At 44.0% G+C, this 14,026-nt stretch overlaps 2 protein-coding genes across 8 annotated transcripts; one reads left to right on the top strand and one right to left on the bottom strand.

Annotated features, from left to right (window-relative positions):
* Window positions 1-25: 25 nt before the first annotated feature.
* On the bottom strand, window positions 26-3,038 carry mterf2 (mitochondrial transcription termination factor 2). Of its 6 annotated transcripts, none has more exons than XM_029252457.1 (2): window positions 2,973-3,038; window positions 26-1,267 (listed from the first exon to the last, which is right to left on the bottom strand). In XM_029252457.1, exon 2 carries the CDS (start codon window positions 1,242-1,244, stop codon window positions 111-113), a length of 1,134 nt encoding a protein of 377 aa, XP_029108290.1. In that variant the 5' UTR covers window positions 1,245-1,267; window positions 2,973-3,038; the 3' UTR covers window positions 26-110. The 6 variants fall into 6 exon arrangements, with proteins under 6 accessions (XP_029108290.1, XP_018603609.2, XP_018603606.2 ...); XM_018748093.2 differs by lacking the exon at window positions 2,973-3,038 and adding an exon at window positions 2,634-2,757; XM_018748090.2 differs by lacking the exon at window positions 2,973-3,038 and adding an exon at window positions 2,291-2,363.
* Window positions 2,957-12,900, top strand: osgep (O-sialoglycoprotein endopeptidase). Of its 2 annotated transcripts, none has more exons than XM_029252458.1 (12): window positions 2,957-2,977; window positions 4,264-4,396; window positions 4,605-4,724; window positions 5,059-5,234; window positions 6,559-6,654; window positions 6,824-6,873; window positions 8,414-8,492; window positions 9,269-9,334; window positions 10,291-10,381; window positions 10,751-10,826; window positions 11,607-11,705; window positions 12,511-12,900. In XM_029252458.1, exons 2-12 carry the CDS (start codon window positions 4,282-4,284, stop codon window positions 12,548-12,550), a joined length of 1,008 nt encoding a protein of 335 aa, XP_029108291.1. In that variant the 5' UTR covers window positions 2,957-2,977; window positions 4,264-4,281; the 3' UTR covers window positions 12,551-12,900. The 2 variants fall into 2 exon arrangements, with proteins under 2 accessions (XP_029108291.1, XP_018603596.1); XM_018748080.2 differs by lacking the exon at window positions 2,957-2,977 and adding an exon at window positions 3,378-3,515.
* Window positions 12,901-14,026: the final 1,126 nt, after the last annotated feature.

Genomic DNA, 14,026 nt, shown 5'->3' with positions numbered 1-14,026 from the left:
GGAAACTTATTACAAAACACTGTTGTAATATTTTATTCAGACACATAAAGCAAATACTTTAACTTAGACTTGATATGATCATGTTCTACTTCACATGAAACATCTAATAATCAATCATCTTTGATTTTTAAGGGGATAACAGGGTTAAACAGGGGCCTCTCCTCACGGAGCTGCAATCTGCCATAACTCTTTTCGAAGTCTTTTTTTGTTCCATTGACACTTTCCAGACTTCCCGTTCTGACGTCATAGCCGCAAGACCGCAGTTTCTGGATCCGGAACATTACAATTTGTGTGGTCAGCTCGAGGATAGTAGGTGTGCTCTTAATCTGACTCAAACTAACACCTGCTTTCAAAAGTCCATTTAAACGATCTGCTAGAGTAGAAACAGAATAGTAGATAATACTGGGACACTTGAGAATAATCTCCTTCAATTCATTCTGTGAGCACTGCAGGGCCTCCTGGCAATATTCTAGGGTCGCCTGCACGCTGTCAGGGTTCAGCTCTGTGATAAGGCCCCTTAACCTCGAAAGCAGCTGGAGGAGCTCTTTAGAGGAGAAGCCTCTGTCTCGAAGGAACATTACGTTGTCCTCTACTGATCGTGGAGATTTGAGTAGAATGAAAGGGTTCTGACTGATTATTTTCTGCAGCCAGATCTTCATATTGCTTTCACTGCCCCCAAGACTCATGTAGGTCTCCTTTAGTGTGTGGATCATCTCATGGTTCTTCTCCACTGGATTGGAGAAACTTTGCGGTGCGGCGGCCATCAGCTTCCTGATGATGCGTTTATTCAAGCGAATGCCCCGAAAGTACCGAATGTTTGCCATCTGGTTCGTGTGGTCACTCCTGGTGAAGAAGGCAGAGGGAAACATTGTAATAATCTTAAGAAGCTCGTTCTTATTGGAGCAGACGGACGTCCATAGCTCCGTCTGAGCTTCTACCTCCTCAGGAGAACACAGAACTGCTTCGGGACACTGCTCCAAGACATGGGCTATCAGCTTCCCGTCAGCTCCCAAGTCCCGCAGGAGGGCAGCTACGTTTTCCACATACGCGGTGCTCTGGAACAACACCCATCCTTCGAGCTTGCGGATCTTCTGGACATCCGCAGAATGCTGCTGAAAAGAGTCCACGGCGAGCTTGTTCTCCGCTTGGCTGAAGCTCGGAGCGCAGCGAGGTCTGCCGTCTTTGGCACAACGCCGTAAACCGCGGCAATGAACAAACAAAGGCGCTGCAGTAAATCGTAACATAGTTTTGCAATTGCTTGGATATCCTGCAAAAATGTAAAAAAACAGGTCAGTGTCACATTCTGCAAACAGCAGCAGGCAGCTACACCAACCAAGTCGCTGTTGAGAAGTAGTACGCAATATATGACTCCTAAAGACACGACAGGCTGTACAAAATACCAGCAGAACATCGACTGCGATAACAAACACATACATATCATACGTGTGAAAATCCCGGAGACACTACTTGACTGAAGAGTTCATTTGTATTTATCGTTCAACACCAAGATCAAAAATCATCATGTATCTCTAATCTGCAAGACAAAGCAAATCGATGATAAACTACAGCATCATACTTTGCAAATTTAAAGACGTACAAAGTTCTTGCACCTAAGCCTAAGGACCGTCAGCGATACGATGAAAGTAAATGTGGTGTCGTAACTTACTTCTCCTTTAGTTTACGCTTTAACCTCTAACGTTTTCTCATAATGTCACCATTCAATCTGACGCTACAAAAAAACTGTTCTTCAATTTCTGTCCAGCGGAAGCGGAAACAGACCCGCACAGGAGGCCACGAGTTTGTCCAGAAATAACTAATATTTCTTTATTTGAAATAAAAAAAAAACCCCTCATATCTGCGACGTCGTTCACAGAGCGCGCGCATGTTTACCTCAAGTCACTTTTCACGAGCAGCAGGACTGAGGACAGGAAAACCCACCGCGGAAACACCACGAATATAATAAATTACTAAATAATTCCACTTCAGGGAAAAAAGAAAAAGTAAAGTGACTCCGCGCTCCTCTTTCACACAGGAAACAACTTCTAAGAAACCATGTCCTCGACCAAGCGCTCGTCCTCAATGAGTCAGTCAATCATGTCCTCCAGTGGCAGCTCCGCACCGGCTCCTCTCTCGTGACTCACTGCGACGATCGAGCAGCAACAGCGACACCTTGGGGCGGTGGCGCGCCGCAGTACAGTAATACACACACAGCGTCATATACTTTGCAGATGTTTTATGCAATACATACAGTATACACATATATACACACACACATATATATATATATTACCTCTGTGTGTACGGACACACACCGGATTTCCGTGTTACGTAAAACTGCGTTTCCGTTTACGTCACCAGTGCTGCCCCCTTGCGGTAACGTGGCTGTAATACTAGTTATTGACGATCAAAGGCGCCTTTTTTGTTACTGTAGCGCAGCGAGTTCAATGCCGGGCGCTCCGAGCGCACTTGTGTCACAGTACGAGAAGAGATTCGGCAGTTCTCAGTGAGAGGGGAAGGTCGTTCCACCACAACGGAGCCAGAACCGAGACCCTCCGTGCTTTACTTTTCGGTTGTGTCGTAGCATCGTAGGAACACTTCGCTGTGTGAGAACTGCGCTTCTCTTGACGTCTTACCCCGATTTATGATGATCAGCGTCTTTTACCTAAAATGAAATCCTGTGTTTTTATTTGATCATTTTAAAATAATTTTTTTTTTTTTTTAAAAATGTCCTTTGCTTTGTCCCAACCAGACCCCTTCGCTCATCTGCTTCTGGTCGCTTGCTGGTCCCGCACAGAAAAAGCAAAGCGCGGAGGTTCTCGGTTCCGGCTCCGTTGCTGTGGAACGACCTCCCCCTCTCCCTCAGAACTGCTGAATCTCTGCCTACATTCAAGAAGGGTCTGAAAACTCCCCTTTTCCGGATTCACTTCCCACATGATCTCTCCAGCTCATATATGGCGTGAAGGTTCACGCACCGCACGTAACTTCACGATCGTCCCCAGATAACCTTTTACGCAGCCGCTACTCCTGTATTGTATGTGAATGTTTGTGTATCTCAAAAAAAAAAAAAAATGTTGTAGGAAGGTGATCGGGGCCGGTCCGTCCCGACCCGAGTTTTGTGCACCTACATGATGATCAGCGCATCAGGTGGAAAGAAGCAAACTAAGTTTACTTAATCACACGTCTGCATCTAAGTGTTTTTCTCCTATTAATATAATGTACAAATTTCTCTTAGCTGAGGCTGTACGCCCCTTTGGAGAAAAGCGTTTGCTACATGAATAAAAGTAAATGTACTCCGTAATATGTGGATCTGGGTCCGTCAACTTCCGTCTCTTTTATGATCGTAACTTTTGTAATTATTGCTTTTGTCAAAGTTTATTTAAAAAAAAAAAAGCGAGGAGGTCGTGTCGCCAGCTGATGACGTACGGTGCGCTCATGATGACGCGCGTGCGCAGTTCGGTCGGGCTCCGGCGGGACTCTGTTCGTACCGTGTTGTCGTGGCTGAGTGTCCGAGTCAGGTGTGTTTGCGGGTAGCGCCTCTCCTCGAGCGCCTAGTAATAGTAGTAGTAGTCGTCGTCCACACCACAACTAGTCTACTAACCTGTCCGCTCCTGAGTGCAGTCCCACTGTGTGTGTGTGTGTGTGTGTGTTCTCGTTCTGGAAAATTCTTAGCGCTCGAGCCGCAGTGCCAGTGGCTGAGTGAGTGAGTGTATATAAAATGGTTAACAAGAGTGTAAAAACCCGTAGCTGTAGTGTTGCAACTGTATCACTATCGATCATGACGAAAAAAGGTTGGACTGACTAAATCAAATGTGTAGTAATTTGAACGTGCTATAACACTGTAGCAAGTGGGTAAAATGTTGTCGAGGTGCATGATTAATTTACTCATGATTTAGCTTCATCTCACTCTGTTATCTACACGATATTTACCCATCATTTGTTCAGCTGGGCAATTTTACTGGAGCACCAAGTACCTTGTTCCACGGCACTACAGCTGGAGGTGGGATTCGAACCTGCAACCGTGTGTGTGTGTTTTGCACTCTCACTCTGAAGTGTTTAAGGGCAGTAAAGAAGAATAATTGATGTGAAGTAGGAGATGCTGTAAGCTACTTCCAAACGAAGTGACTCGAACCCACAGCGGGCGGCTGCTGGTGTTTGGCTACCGCAGCGTTCCTGCTCTTGATCGTGTCGTCGTAGCTCTTGCTGGTAGGAAACGCCGCGTAGACGCGCCGTCCGACCGATTTTCCCCTTTCGTCTCTACTCTAGAGTCTAGGTGACGACAACATGACCGTGGTCATCGGGTTTGAGGGCAGCGCCAACAAGATAGGAGTCGGGATTGTGCGAGACGGCGAGGTTCTGGCCAACCCGAGGCGCACGTATATCACCCCCCCTGGACAAGGTAGGACTCGGCTGTCCCGGCTTCTGCGTTTTCCGGCGTCGAAAGTGAGGGAGGGCGATCTGGCGAGAAGGTGGATGAACTTCATGTTGTGGATGGATGGATGGAGCGTGTCGTCTCTTTTACCGTTCAAACCGATTCATTCTTTGCCCTTATCGCTGATGGTTATTAATTTCTCCGTGAATTGTTCATTTACTGTTAACCTCTCCAGGGTTTCTGCCCAGTGAAACTTCGAAACATCATCGCGGTGTCATCCTCACGGTCCTCAGGGAAGCCTTGCAACAGGCAGCTTTGAAACCTGCTGACATTGACTGTGTTGCTTACACAAAAGGTGAGGCTCTCTTGTGTAAATGTAGTAAAGGAGATGCTTCGTCCGCTTGATTGATTTAAATTGTCTTTTGCTATATATGTTAGAATATGATTACGAAGTACAATGTGAAAAGGTAATGTTAAATGATACGTACATTAAAGGTCACGTAGTTGGCGAAACGATAGACGGGTGCCGAAGTTCCATAGATTCAGTCGAGATTTTGCAAAACGCCCAGCCTGGAAAAAGGCAATAAATTCTTCTTCAAACTCAATATGTTTATCATTTGAATTAGTAAGCAGAAAGATGTATATGTTGCTTTCTTTTTGGTTTCTGTCTGGTCTTTTCTCTTGCTTAGGTCCAGGGATGGGTGCCCCTCTTGTAACGGTGGCCATTGTAGCTCGCACCGTCGCCCAGCTTTGGAGGAAACCGTTGCTGGGAGTGAATCACTGCATTGGACACATTGAAATGGGACGCCTGATTACCCACGCCAATAACCCCACTGTGCTGTATGTCAGTGGGGGCAACACACAGGTCGGGACTTTATCTCGCCATTCTGGATTCTTGTTAGTTTATTTAGTCAAGGTTATCTCAGTTTAAGGGCCCCAGTTCTGCACAATTACCCATCGCCGTTATGCGGGAGTTGAAGTTGAAGTACTGTTATTTGTTATGGGAAGAAGCAGTTCTTGGACCCACAAAGTTATACCCAAACCTCAGTCAGCAAAATAAAAACATTGCATGACACTAGATGATCACACCACCATGTTTTTTGCATTTTCCACAATTATTGCACGATGCTATAGTGCAGTGCAGCTACTTCATACATGATGACATAAATCAGCACTCTTAAGTGTCTGTCGAGTTTATGTACGTATCCCTCGCTTAATGGTGCCGATTAATTCAGCGAAATCACGCTACTCGAGTTCCTGTTGTGAGGGGATGAAATTAATGGGTTCCAACCTAAAATCAGTTATCAAATCAAAATAGAAGGTATTTTTATGCTTCGCAATGACAACGCTAACGTCCATTCATCCATCCAGTTTCAATAAATGTTCTGAGCAGGGTCCCAGTGATCTGGAGCCTATCCTGGAAGGGTGGGGGAAGAGTGGCGGCAGGGCCCTGTGGCTGGGATGCCAGTCTATCGCAGAGCAGCCACTCGCACACACTCACTTGCTCACACACACACACACACACACACTTTGGGCAATTTAGTGTCACCAGTGCACCTGAACTGCTTTTCCTTGGTTTAGTTTTTACATTAGATGAGGTTTGTGGCATCCGCAGAGGAGGCAGGGACATTTCGTGTCGGGTAAAGGAGGTGCACTTCCTGTCCCACACCTCAAGTTCAAGTGGGTTTTTGTCATTCCTCTATATAGCTTGTATACAGTGGAACGAAATGGTGCGACACAAAACAGCACGCAAGACTACATACAGTGCAAATGCACAACAGTGCGAGACAAGTGCAGGACAGTAAATATACGGAACAGAACGTTAGATACACAGGACATGGGCTGTAAACTAGTGTAGCAGCAATAAGTCTTAACAGAAAAAAATGAGTTTGCTCATAATAAATTCACCTGTAAATGAAGTGGTGGCCTGAAGGAGGGCGAGGGACCCTTTTCTGTTTTCTTCATGTGTAGTTTGACCTTGCGTTTTGGATGTGCACAAAAACATGACTGTAAATTGACACTTTTTTTCCAGAATGTAGTCTTTTACTATGCTCTAATTGCCAGGAACGGTGGTTGCTTAGATGAGCAAGTGATCCCCATTGTGCACCTACCTACCTACCTACCTACCTACCTACTGTTTATGTAGAAAGTAAATTCTTCCTGTGTGTTTCTGCTCCCCTTCGTTCCAGGTTATTGCATACTCCGAGAAACGATACCGAATATTTGGGGAAACGATTGATATCGCTGTGGGGAACTGTCTTGACAGATTTGCAAGGGTGATTAAGGTCAGTGTTACGAGCGCTTCGTCTGTTTTTTTTCGTTGTCACATTTATTATTTAGACTTTTTTAAAATTTTATGTGTCTGTAAATGTAGTCACTTTAGTGTTTTACGTACGATTTATTGGATTTATTTGCATGCATGTTGCATTACAGTGATTCTAGTGTTCTGTGCAGATCTCCAATGATCCCAGCCCTGGATACAATATTGAGCAGATGGCAAAGAAGTAAGTTTTTTCAATGTATGCCTGACCCACTGTATTACCTTCTGGGGGGGGAGTTAGGGTGAATTTTTAAAGGCCGAGGAAAAGAGCGATAAGCATAATTATTCGTGACGATAGAGGACATCCAGGCTGGTGAAGATCTGGATGTATGACGGCAGATATAGTGAATCATTATCGCTACTGTACCTTAAAACTAGTTTCAAGTAGTGTGTCTTCGGGCTGGATTTCAAGACTGAGCCGGGGGCACCGTTCACATCGTTTGGCGTTTTGAACTAAATGCTCTGCCGCCTAGTTTTCCAACAGATTTTGAGAGCTGTGAGTAGGATGGCGTCTCGATTGAAGAGCACAGTTTAGCGTGTTTAGTTGTGAGCTCTGCTGCATACAGTAAGACGGTGTATAGTGCGTTATAGATGTTAAAGTATTTTGAAATTCCTATTATAAATGATTGGTAGCCAGTGCGGAGACTGAGAGAATCAAAGTAATTTTATTTTTAGCACCAATGTTGATCCTAGCTGCTGTGCTTCGGACAAGTGTAAGAGGGCAGGCGACACACATGCTACTGGACTGCAGAGTTGCATTAATTGGCCTTGTTCTATAGATGAAGGCGTGTAACAGCTTTTCATGTTTCAAGCGGAATGAAAGCATTTAATTTAGAAAGATCTTGTGTATTGGTCGAATATGCATAGGAGATATTTTCTCTTGCAGTATGTGAGCAAAGTGCTCTGGGGTCAAACGGCTATTATTCACAGTTCTGTTCTACGAGTTAGAACATTAGAAATCTTGGGTGCAAGAAATTAGTGTCATTTATATAATTTCCTTAATTCAGTTCACTGTAAAACAGGTGACTGCAGTATCAATTAAGAACTTAGATGGGTCGACCTGTAATATTGGGAAATGTCCGAGAAAAGAGAACCAGTCACACAAGAGTCATTTTGCATGGACTTGCACTATGATGCTGCATGATGGCATTTTGTGTCTGTGTTCACTATATCTGGCGGAAAATATACTGACTGCCAAACATTTCTGTTAGTATGATATTGTTGATATTGTCAGTAAGGACATTAGGAACATCTGTAAGAGCTAGCAAGTCTGAGGGGCTTGAAGGGATGCGGTGATATTCAGGCAGGTCCCACAGGAAAACCTGGCTTAAGGTGACTGGGACAAGAGTGTAGAATGTTACCCTGCTCCAAGGCACAGGGGTACAGCCACGTCGTAGTGGTTTGACTGATGTGAATAATAAGTGGTGCGAAGTCTTGATTTAAATCTGTTCAGCAGTGCTGCCCTCCCAAACTTTAAATGGCACTTGCCTGGCTTTTGGGATTCGTCTTTACCAGCATGTTTCATTGCTTTTACCACGTTTTAGGGAGAGGTGAACATTGTTAATCATGCACTTTTAACAGCTAGCTGTATATGTGAGGTTTTAATGTGTTTAATTGGTCATCCTTGGTTTGCTGCTGTTTGGGTGTGTATATACTGAAAAATGTATTTGTCTCTTTGCTCATGTGTTAGATTTCAGTTTGCATTATGGATATTTACTTCATAGGGGCTCTCAATATGTGGAACTTCCGTACACAGTGAAGGGGATGGATGTGTCTTTTTCGGGGATCTTGTCGTACATTGAGGTAAGGAGAAGGATTGAGTGGTATGAGATGCTGGGGGGAGCTGGGAAGCTGAACACATCTCAAGAGTCTGAAGCAGTCAGTGTTTTTTGTGAACCTTTTTGTGTTTATGGATTTTGGTTAATGACCACTGGTCAATATGTAATCCTCCTGAGAGCTTTCTGAGCCACCAATGACCAATATAGGCCAGCTTGGATTTGTCAAATATTCATTGAGTTTAATTCTACCTGGGCTGTTGATTCTTTTGCCGTGTGCTTAAAAATAAGTTTTTCAATATTTTTTGTAATATTTTTGCAAAGGTCCCTAAAATCCAGAATTCGTACAGTTGAGCTCTAAGTGGAGGATGCACTGTAATGGACTTTAGAAGAGCTTTTTGTTAAAGGTTTCTTGAATGGTTGAGTGAGTCCGCCAAGTTATACTTCAGTAACTTGGTATCTTACCACATTCCCAGAGAAAAAATGTACAGCTTAAAAGATGAGCAGAAAAGCTTTAAAGGACTGCTGAGATCTCGCTGAAAACATCATCGTATGAAGATGCACAGGAGTAAGGAAGATTCTTTGAGTGTGAAGTTTTGTTTTTGTACGTATAAGGAGGTGCACAGAGAACTTCAGCATGCATAGGTTACCGTTTACTTTATCAAGTCGTGGAATCAAAATACGTTGCTTACAAGTTGTTGAAGCAAACGTCGGTTTTATTTGTAAATATTAAATTGGTTCCAAGATGGTTTGCATCACAAATGGTGTGATGTTGTGTGATGTCACTCTCCCTTGCCTTTGCAGGAGGTGGCTCATAAAATGCTGGGATCTGGGCAGTGTACAGCAGAGGACCTTTGTTTCTCTCTTCAGGTGAGTGAGGAACGTTGCTGAATGTGCTTTTTACTCCATGTGTCGTCGTATCGTCAGATAGTACAATAGTGTCAATCTAACATGAGTGAGAAATTTCTTTTAACCTTTTGTCTAACTTTGAGAAGGCCAAGTCTTTAAAGCCAGTTCATATAAATATACATACATTGTGTCATTTCCAAAACTATAGTGGCCATATTTGTCATTCATCCTTATGTCGGCCTCCATTTTTCTGGATGCCATTCCCTCGGCAGGTTTCGCCTCATTAGAGTAATGAAGGGTTACCAGACGAGTCTTGCATGACTGTTAAAGGAAGTGACTTACAATGAGGGAAACGCACGTTCTCTTACAGCAGGAGAAACACGCACTCTCTCTCTCTCTCTCTCTCTCTCTCTCTCTCTCTCTCTCTCTCTCTCTCTCTCTCTCTCTCTCTTTCTCTCTCTCTCTCTGACATGCGCACACACACACTCACACTCACACACAATGGGTGATTTTAGAGTCACCAATCCATCTGAACAGAATGTCTTTGTCTGTGGGAGGAAACCAGAGCAACCCACACAGAGACAGAGAACCTGCAAACTCCACGCGGACTGAGAGGGAATCGAACCCATGTCCTGTCGCACCACCCAGGCAGACAATCCATTATTTTTTTCCAATTTAAAATAATGGGGGGGGGGGCTTGTGGTGTCAAAGTTCAATATCTACACCGCTTTCAGAAACGGGTTAATTTGGTAAATTTGAGGGGCGCCTCTATGGTTGGGGATGCGCTCTCGTGTTGTCCTCCTTGGGTTGCACACTCCTTCTGCAGGGGAGGGTTTAGATAGACCTGTCAGCACCACATTAGTGACATTCACAATTAAGCCTTTTTTTTTAACGTTAAACTGAAACTACCTATGAGTAATGACCACAAGTAATTGTTGGACTTATATGAATGATATTCAGTCTCATCTGATCTGCAGGAGACCCTGTTTGCGATGCTGGTGGAGATCACAGAGCGAGCCATGGCCCACTGCAGTTCCCAGGAGGTTCTGATTGTTGGTGGTGTGGGCTGTAAGTGAATTGTGCTGAGCCATTGTGATATCACAAGTTCTTGGGGGGGCCTTCACACAAATATTAGTTTATAATGTAGGTGAATGTTCCCTAATCCTTGTGACTGCTGTATTCCTCAATTAGATAACATTTGAATTGATTTTAAAATCCTTTTAGAATTCCATATACTGTTGTCTGTTGCCCACATTCTGACAAAGTAATTTCTACAGTAAGTTCATTTCCCAGGAATGCAGAATATTTCTAGCCTTGTGAACTGACTGATACACAGTGCAGTCTAAGTATTTGGACAGGGGCACTTTTTTAGCTCTGTATTCTAGTAATTTGGATTTGAAATAAAACAATGCTTGGTTCTCTCTCAAACATGTACAGGCAACCTCCGCCTACAGGAGATGATGAGGATCATGTGTATGGAAAGGGGTGCCAAGGTTTTTGCTACAGATGAAAGGTAGGCGAGAACTAACACAAACCTTTTTCCACATCAGAAGTGTACATCACATTTACAGTGATTTGTGTAGCGCACGCTTTCCGTCAAAGCGGCGTACATGTCAGAAAGAAATACTAAAGTGCATTCTCAAGTCAGAGTGAACTTTATTGTCATTCTGCCTATAGGTGAGTTGCACATAGAGGAGACGAAATTCCGTTTCTCTCTGGACCTCCGTGCCACGTAAAACACACGGTGCACCTTGTAAAAAGATAAATGCATGAGGCAAGTGCAGAAAAAAAGACAGTGCAGTACAGAGGGCGGAGTCTGGTATATAAAGGTGTATAGTGGCGAGCATGTAGTGCTGTACAATCATTAATTACCACAGTGTCAAGTGCGCCTACACTTGTGGACAGCAACACACACACACACAGTTTTAATGAGCTGCGTTGCTTTGACTACGTTTTTCTTCCCCCTGCGTCAAATTCATATCCGCCAAAAAAGCGTTGACAAAATTCGACAAATTTCACATCTGTCAAAAGCGACTGAAGTTCGACAACTTCGAACTTCATCCCATCCCTACAGCGTGTGAGTGCAAAAGCTCTGAACAGTTTATTGCGGACTTGTAAGACTTCACTGTTCAACTTTTTAAATGTTAAAATGTGCACTCCAGTGCAATTTGCGTGTAAATGTTTTACTATTTAGATTTAAGGGTTATTTAATTTTGAAAGTACTTTGATTACCATTTAATATACACACCGTTTGTGGCTACTGTAATATCCATGAGCTTTATTTCATTTTTAGGTTTTGTGTTGACAATGGTGCAATGATTGCACAGGCTGGATGGGAGATGTTTCGGGCAGGACAGCTGACTGACCTGGCAGACTCCTGGATTACTCAGAGGTAGCCTGCGTCACTTGTTCGTCACGCTCTTTGGGAAAAAATCACTATATGTTCTTCTTTTTGTTAATGAACATGTATAAAGATGGAAGCACTTTAAGTAGTTTTTCAGACCTGTACAGGTGTCCCTCAGTCTAGGAAACTATTCCGTCTCAGAAAATACTGTGAATATCAAAATTTCGGATACTGAAACCCCGTTTCCCCAGACAGCACTGAAACACTGCACAGCATCTATATAATACAACAGCCTGCCTTTGCTTGTGCTGCCAGCAGGCTCAGAACACTAAAATGTAAGAGAACCAGCTTTTAGCTCATTGCAGTAGGTTTAAACAGCAGTACTCGGTGAGCACGCGCACCTAGGCTAAGCTCTTGAACACACGGAACACCAGCTCCAGCAATTCCCCCACAGCTGTCCAAAAAAGGTCTGTGTACGCAGAAGAGTCAACAAGGGCAGCGTGGCATCGTGTGAGGGCCACGGGGGGGTCCGCGTTGAACGGATGTTAGCGTAGCGCTTGGAGCTACCGCTTTGTAATGCGAAGGGTGTCGGTTTGAGTCACTGACTGTTGTTGTACCCTTGAGCAAGATACTCTCCCTAAATTGCTCACTTCAGTTGTCCAGCTGCGTAGATAGTTGTACGTAGTCTAACACTGCAAGACCCTCTGGATCAAGGTGTAAGTTGAATGAATAATATGGCTGGCAGGCAGTCCTGTAGAATTTCCGCCAATTGACAGTTCCTACACTCGAATACTGGCCTAAAGTAAAGATGTGATTAATAACCTTGCTCCCGTTCTGTGTTTTTGATTGGCAGGTACAGGACAGATGAGGTGGAAGTCACTTGGCGAGATTAATTCGTCTCGCTTTAAATTTTAACCCCCCCCCCCTCGTCTAAATGGACAATGAAGGGTAACTGTGAAACAGGAGGAGTTTCAAGGAATTTCTACTGTCAGTTAAGTGTGGTAGAGCTTATGTTTCATTTCATTGACTCCATTGTGTTTTGGGTGTAAACTGCCCCACTGTTTTCCTAAAACGCAACACGACGACTTTTTAATTCCGGTCTTTAGAAATTACACCCTTAAATTAGCTTCAAAATTTGCTTGTCTATTTTGCCAAACATTTTGTTTCATTCATTTTTAAAATATGTTGATTTAATAAATAAAATGCTTATGACCATATATCATACAGTGCCTCTAGAGTTTTTCCTCCACTTGTGTACGTAGGGTTGAATGTCATCATAACTGTCCACCCATTTGGTTGGTTCCATTATATTCCTCTTTTTTCCTTAAACTTTCAGAAGCATTAGTCTTTCCAAGAGAATCTGGCCTTTGCAGAATACAGGAACCTCAGTCTGGTCGTTTGTGCTTTTTGAAACTGATAACCAGGAGGGCAGCGAGACCTTAGTCGTCAGAGGTCGAGACTCTGAGAGGCTCCTTCAAGACCACAGACTGCATCTGTGGACCGCGTGGGAAGGACATAGACGATGACTGACTTACAGGCCACATCATTTCTGTGTGGAGACCACCATCACACCTGTAGAGAAAGCTAATGCCACAGACAAAGGCAACAATGTGGACTACAGGTGTCTAAACTGAGGACTTTGTTTCATAGTGTAACGTTAACAATCTTGAGGTCAACGTCTACAAAATGAAGAAGCTGGTGGCTGACTTTCGCCATGTCAGAGATCCCTTTACCGTTGAGGGTACAGACATGGAGGGTATTCACTGTTGCAAGTGCCTGGACATGCACCATCAACAACAGGCTGGACTCATCACGCATCAGGTCATTTAACATGTACCAAAACTCTACACACGTCTTCTCAGACCACAGTGACCGGTGTCACCAGTGTAGACCACACGTAGGTCACCGTTGCAAATGTTCACCCAGTCTGTTGCAGTGGGTGCAGGCTTCTGTACAGCTTTAAGCTGAGACAGTGGCATCAATGGAGGTTATGCCAGCAGAGTGAATAAAGTAATCAGGAGTTTTCGCTTGTCCCTTAGAGTTAGACTGGACTCTAGAAGAGTACGGAGGAGGACTCGGAACTTTTTTGGCCAATGACTCGGCCACTGCATCCTCTGGCCTGAGTGGTTGCGTTGTTGCTCCTGTGCTTTCCATGAGGGCGTTTTAAGGCCTGCAGTTTATCATCTGTTGGTCCACCTGGCAGTTCACTGTGTCTTTGAAAACCCAGGATGTGTTTTGCATAGGTGGGAGTAAGTCCTACACAAGTCATATGCAAGTCTTGAGTCCTGACCTTCAAGTCATAACCTCATGGAGTCGTATGTGCACTTAAGTCAAACAATTCACGTTGAGTCAGGAATCCGTGAGTAGAA

Source organism: Scleropages formosus, chromosome 5 (genome assembly GCF_900964775.1).
Source record: "Scleropages formosus chromosome 5, fSclFor1.1, whole genome shotgun sequence".
Lineage (NCBI taxonomy): Eukaryota > Metazoa > Chordata > Actinopteri > Osteoglossiformes > Osteoglossidae > Scleropages > Scleropages formosus.
Note: the sequence above shows the minus strand (reverse complement) of the source record. Positions and strands in the feature narration are given on the sequence as shown.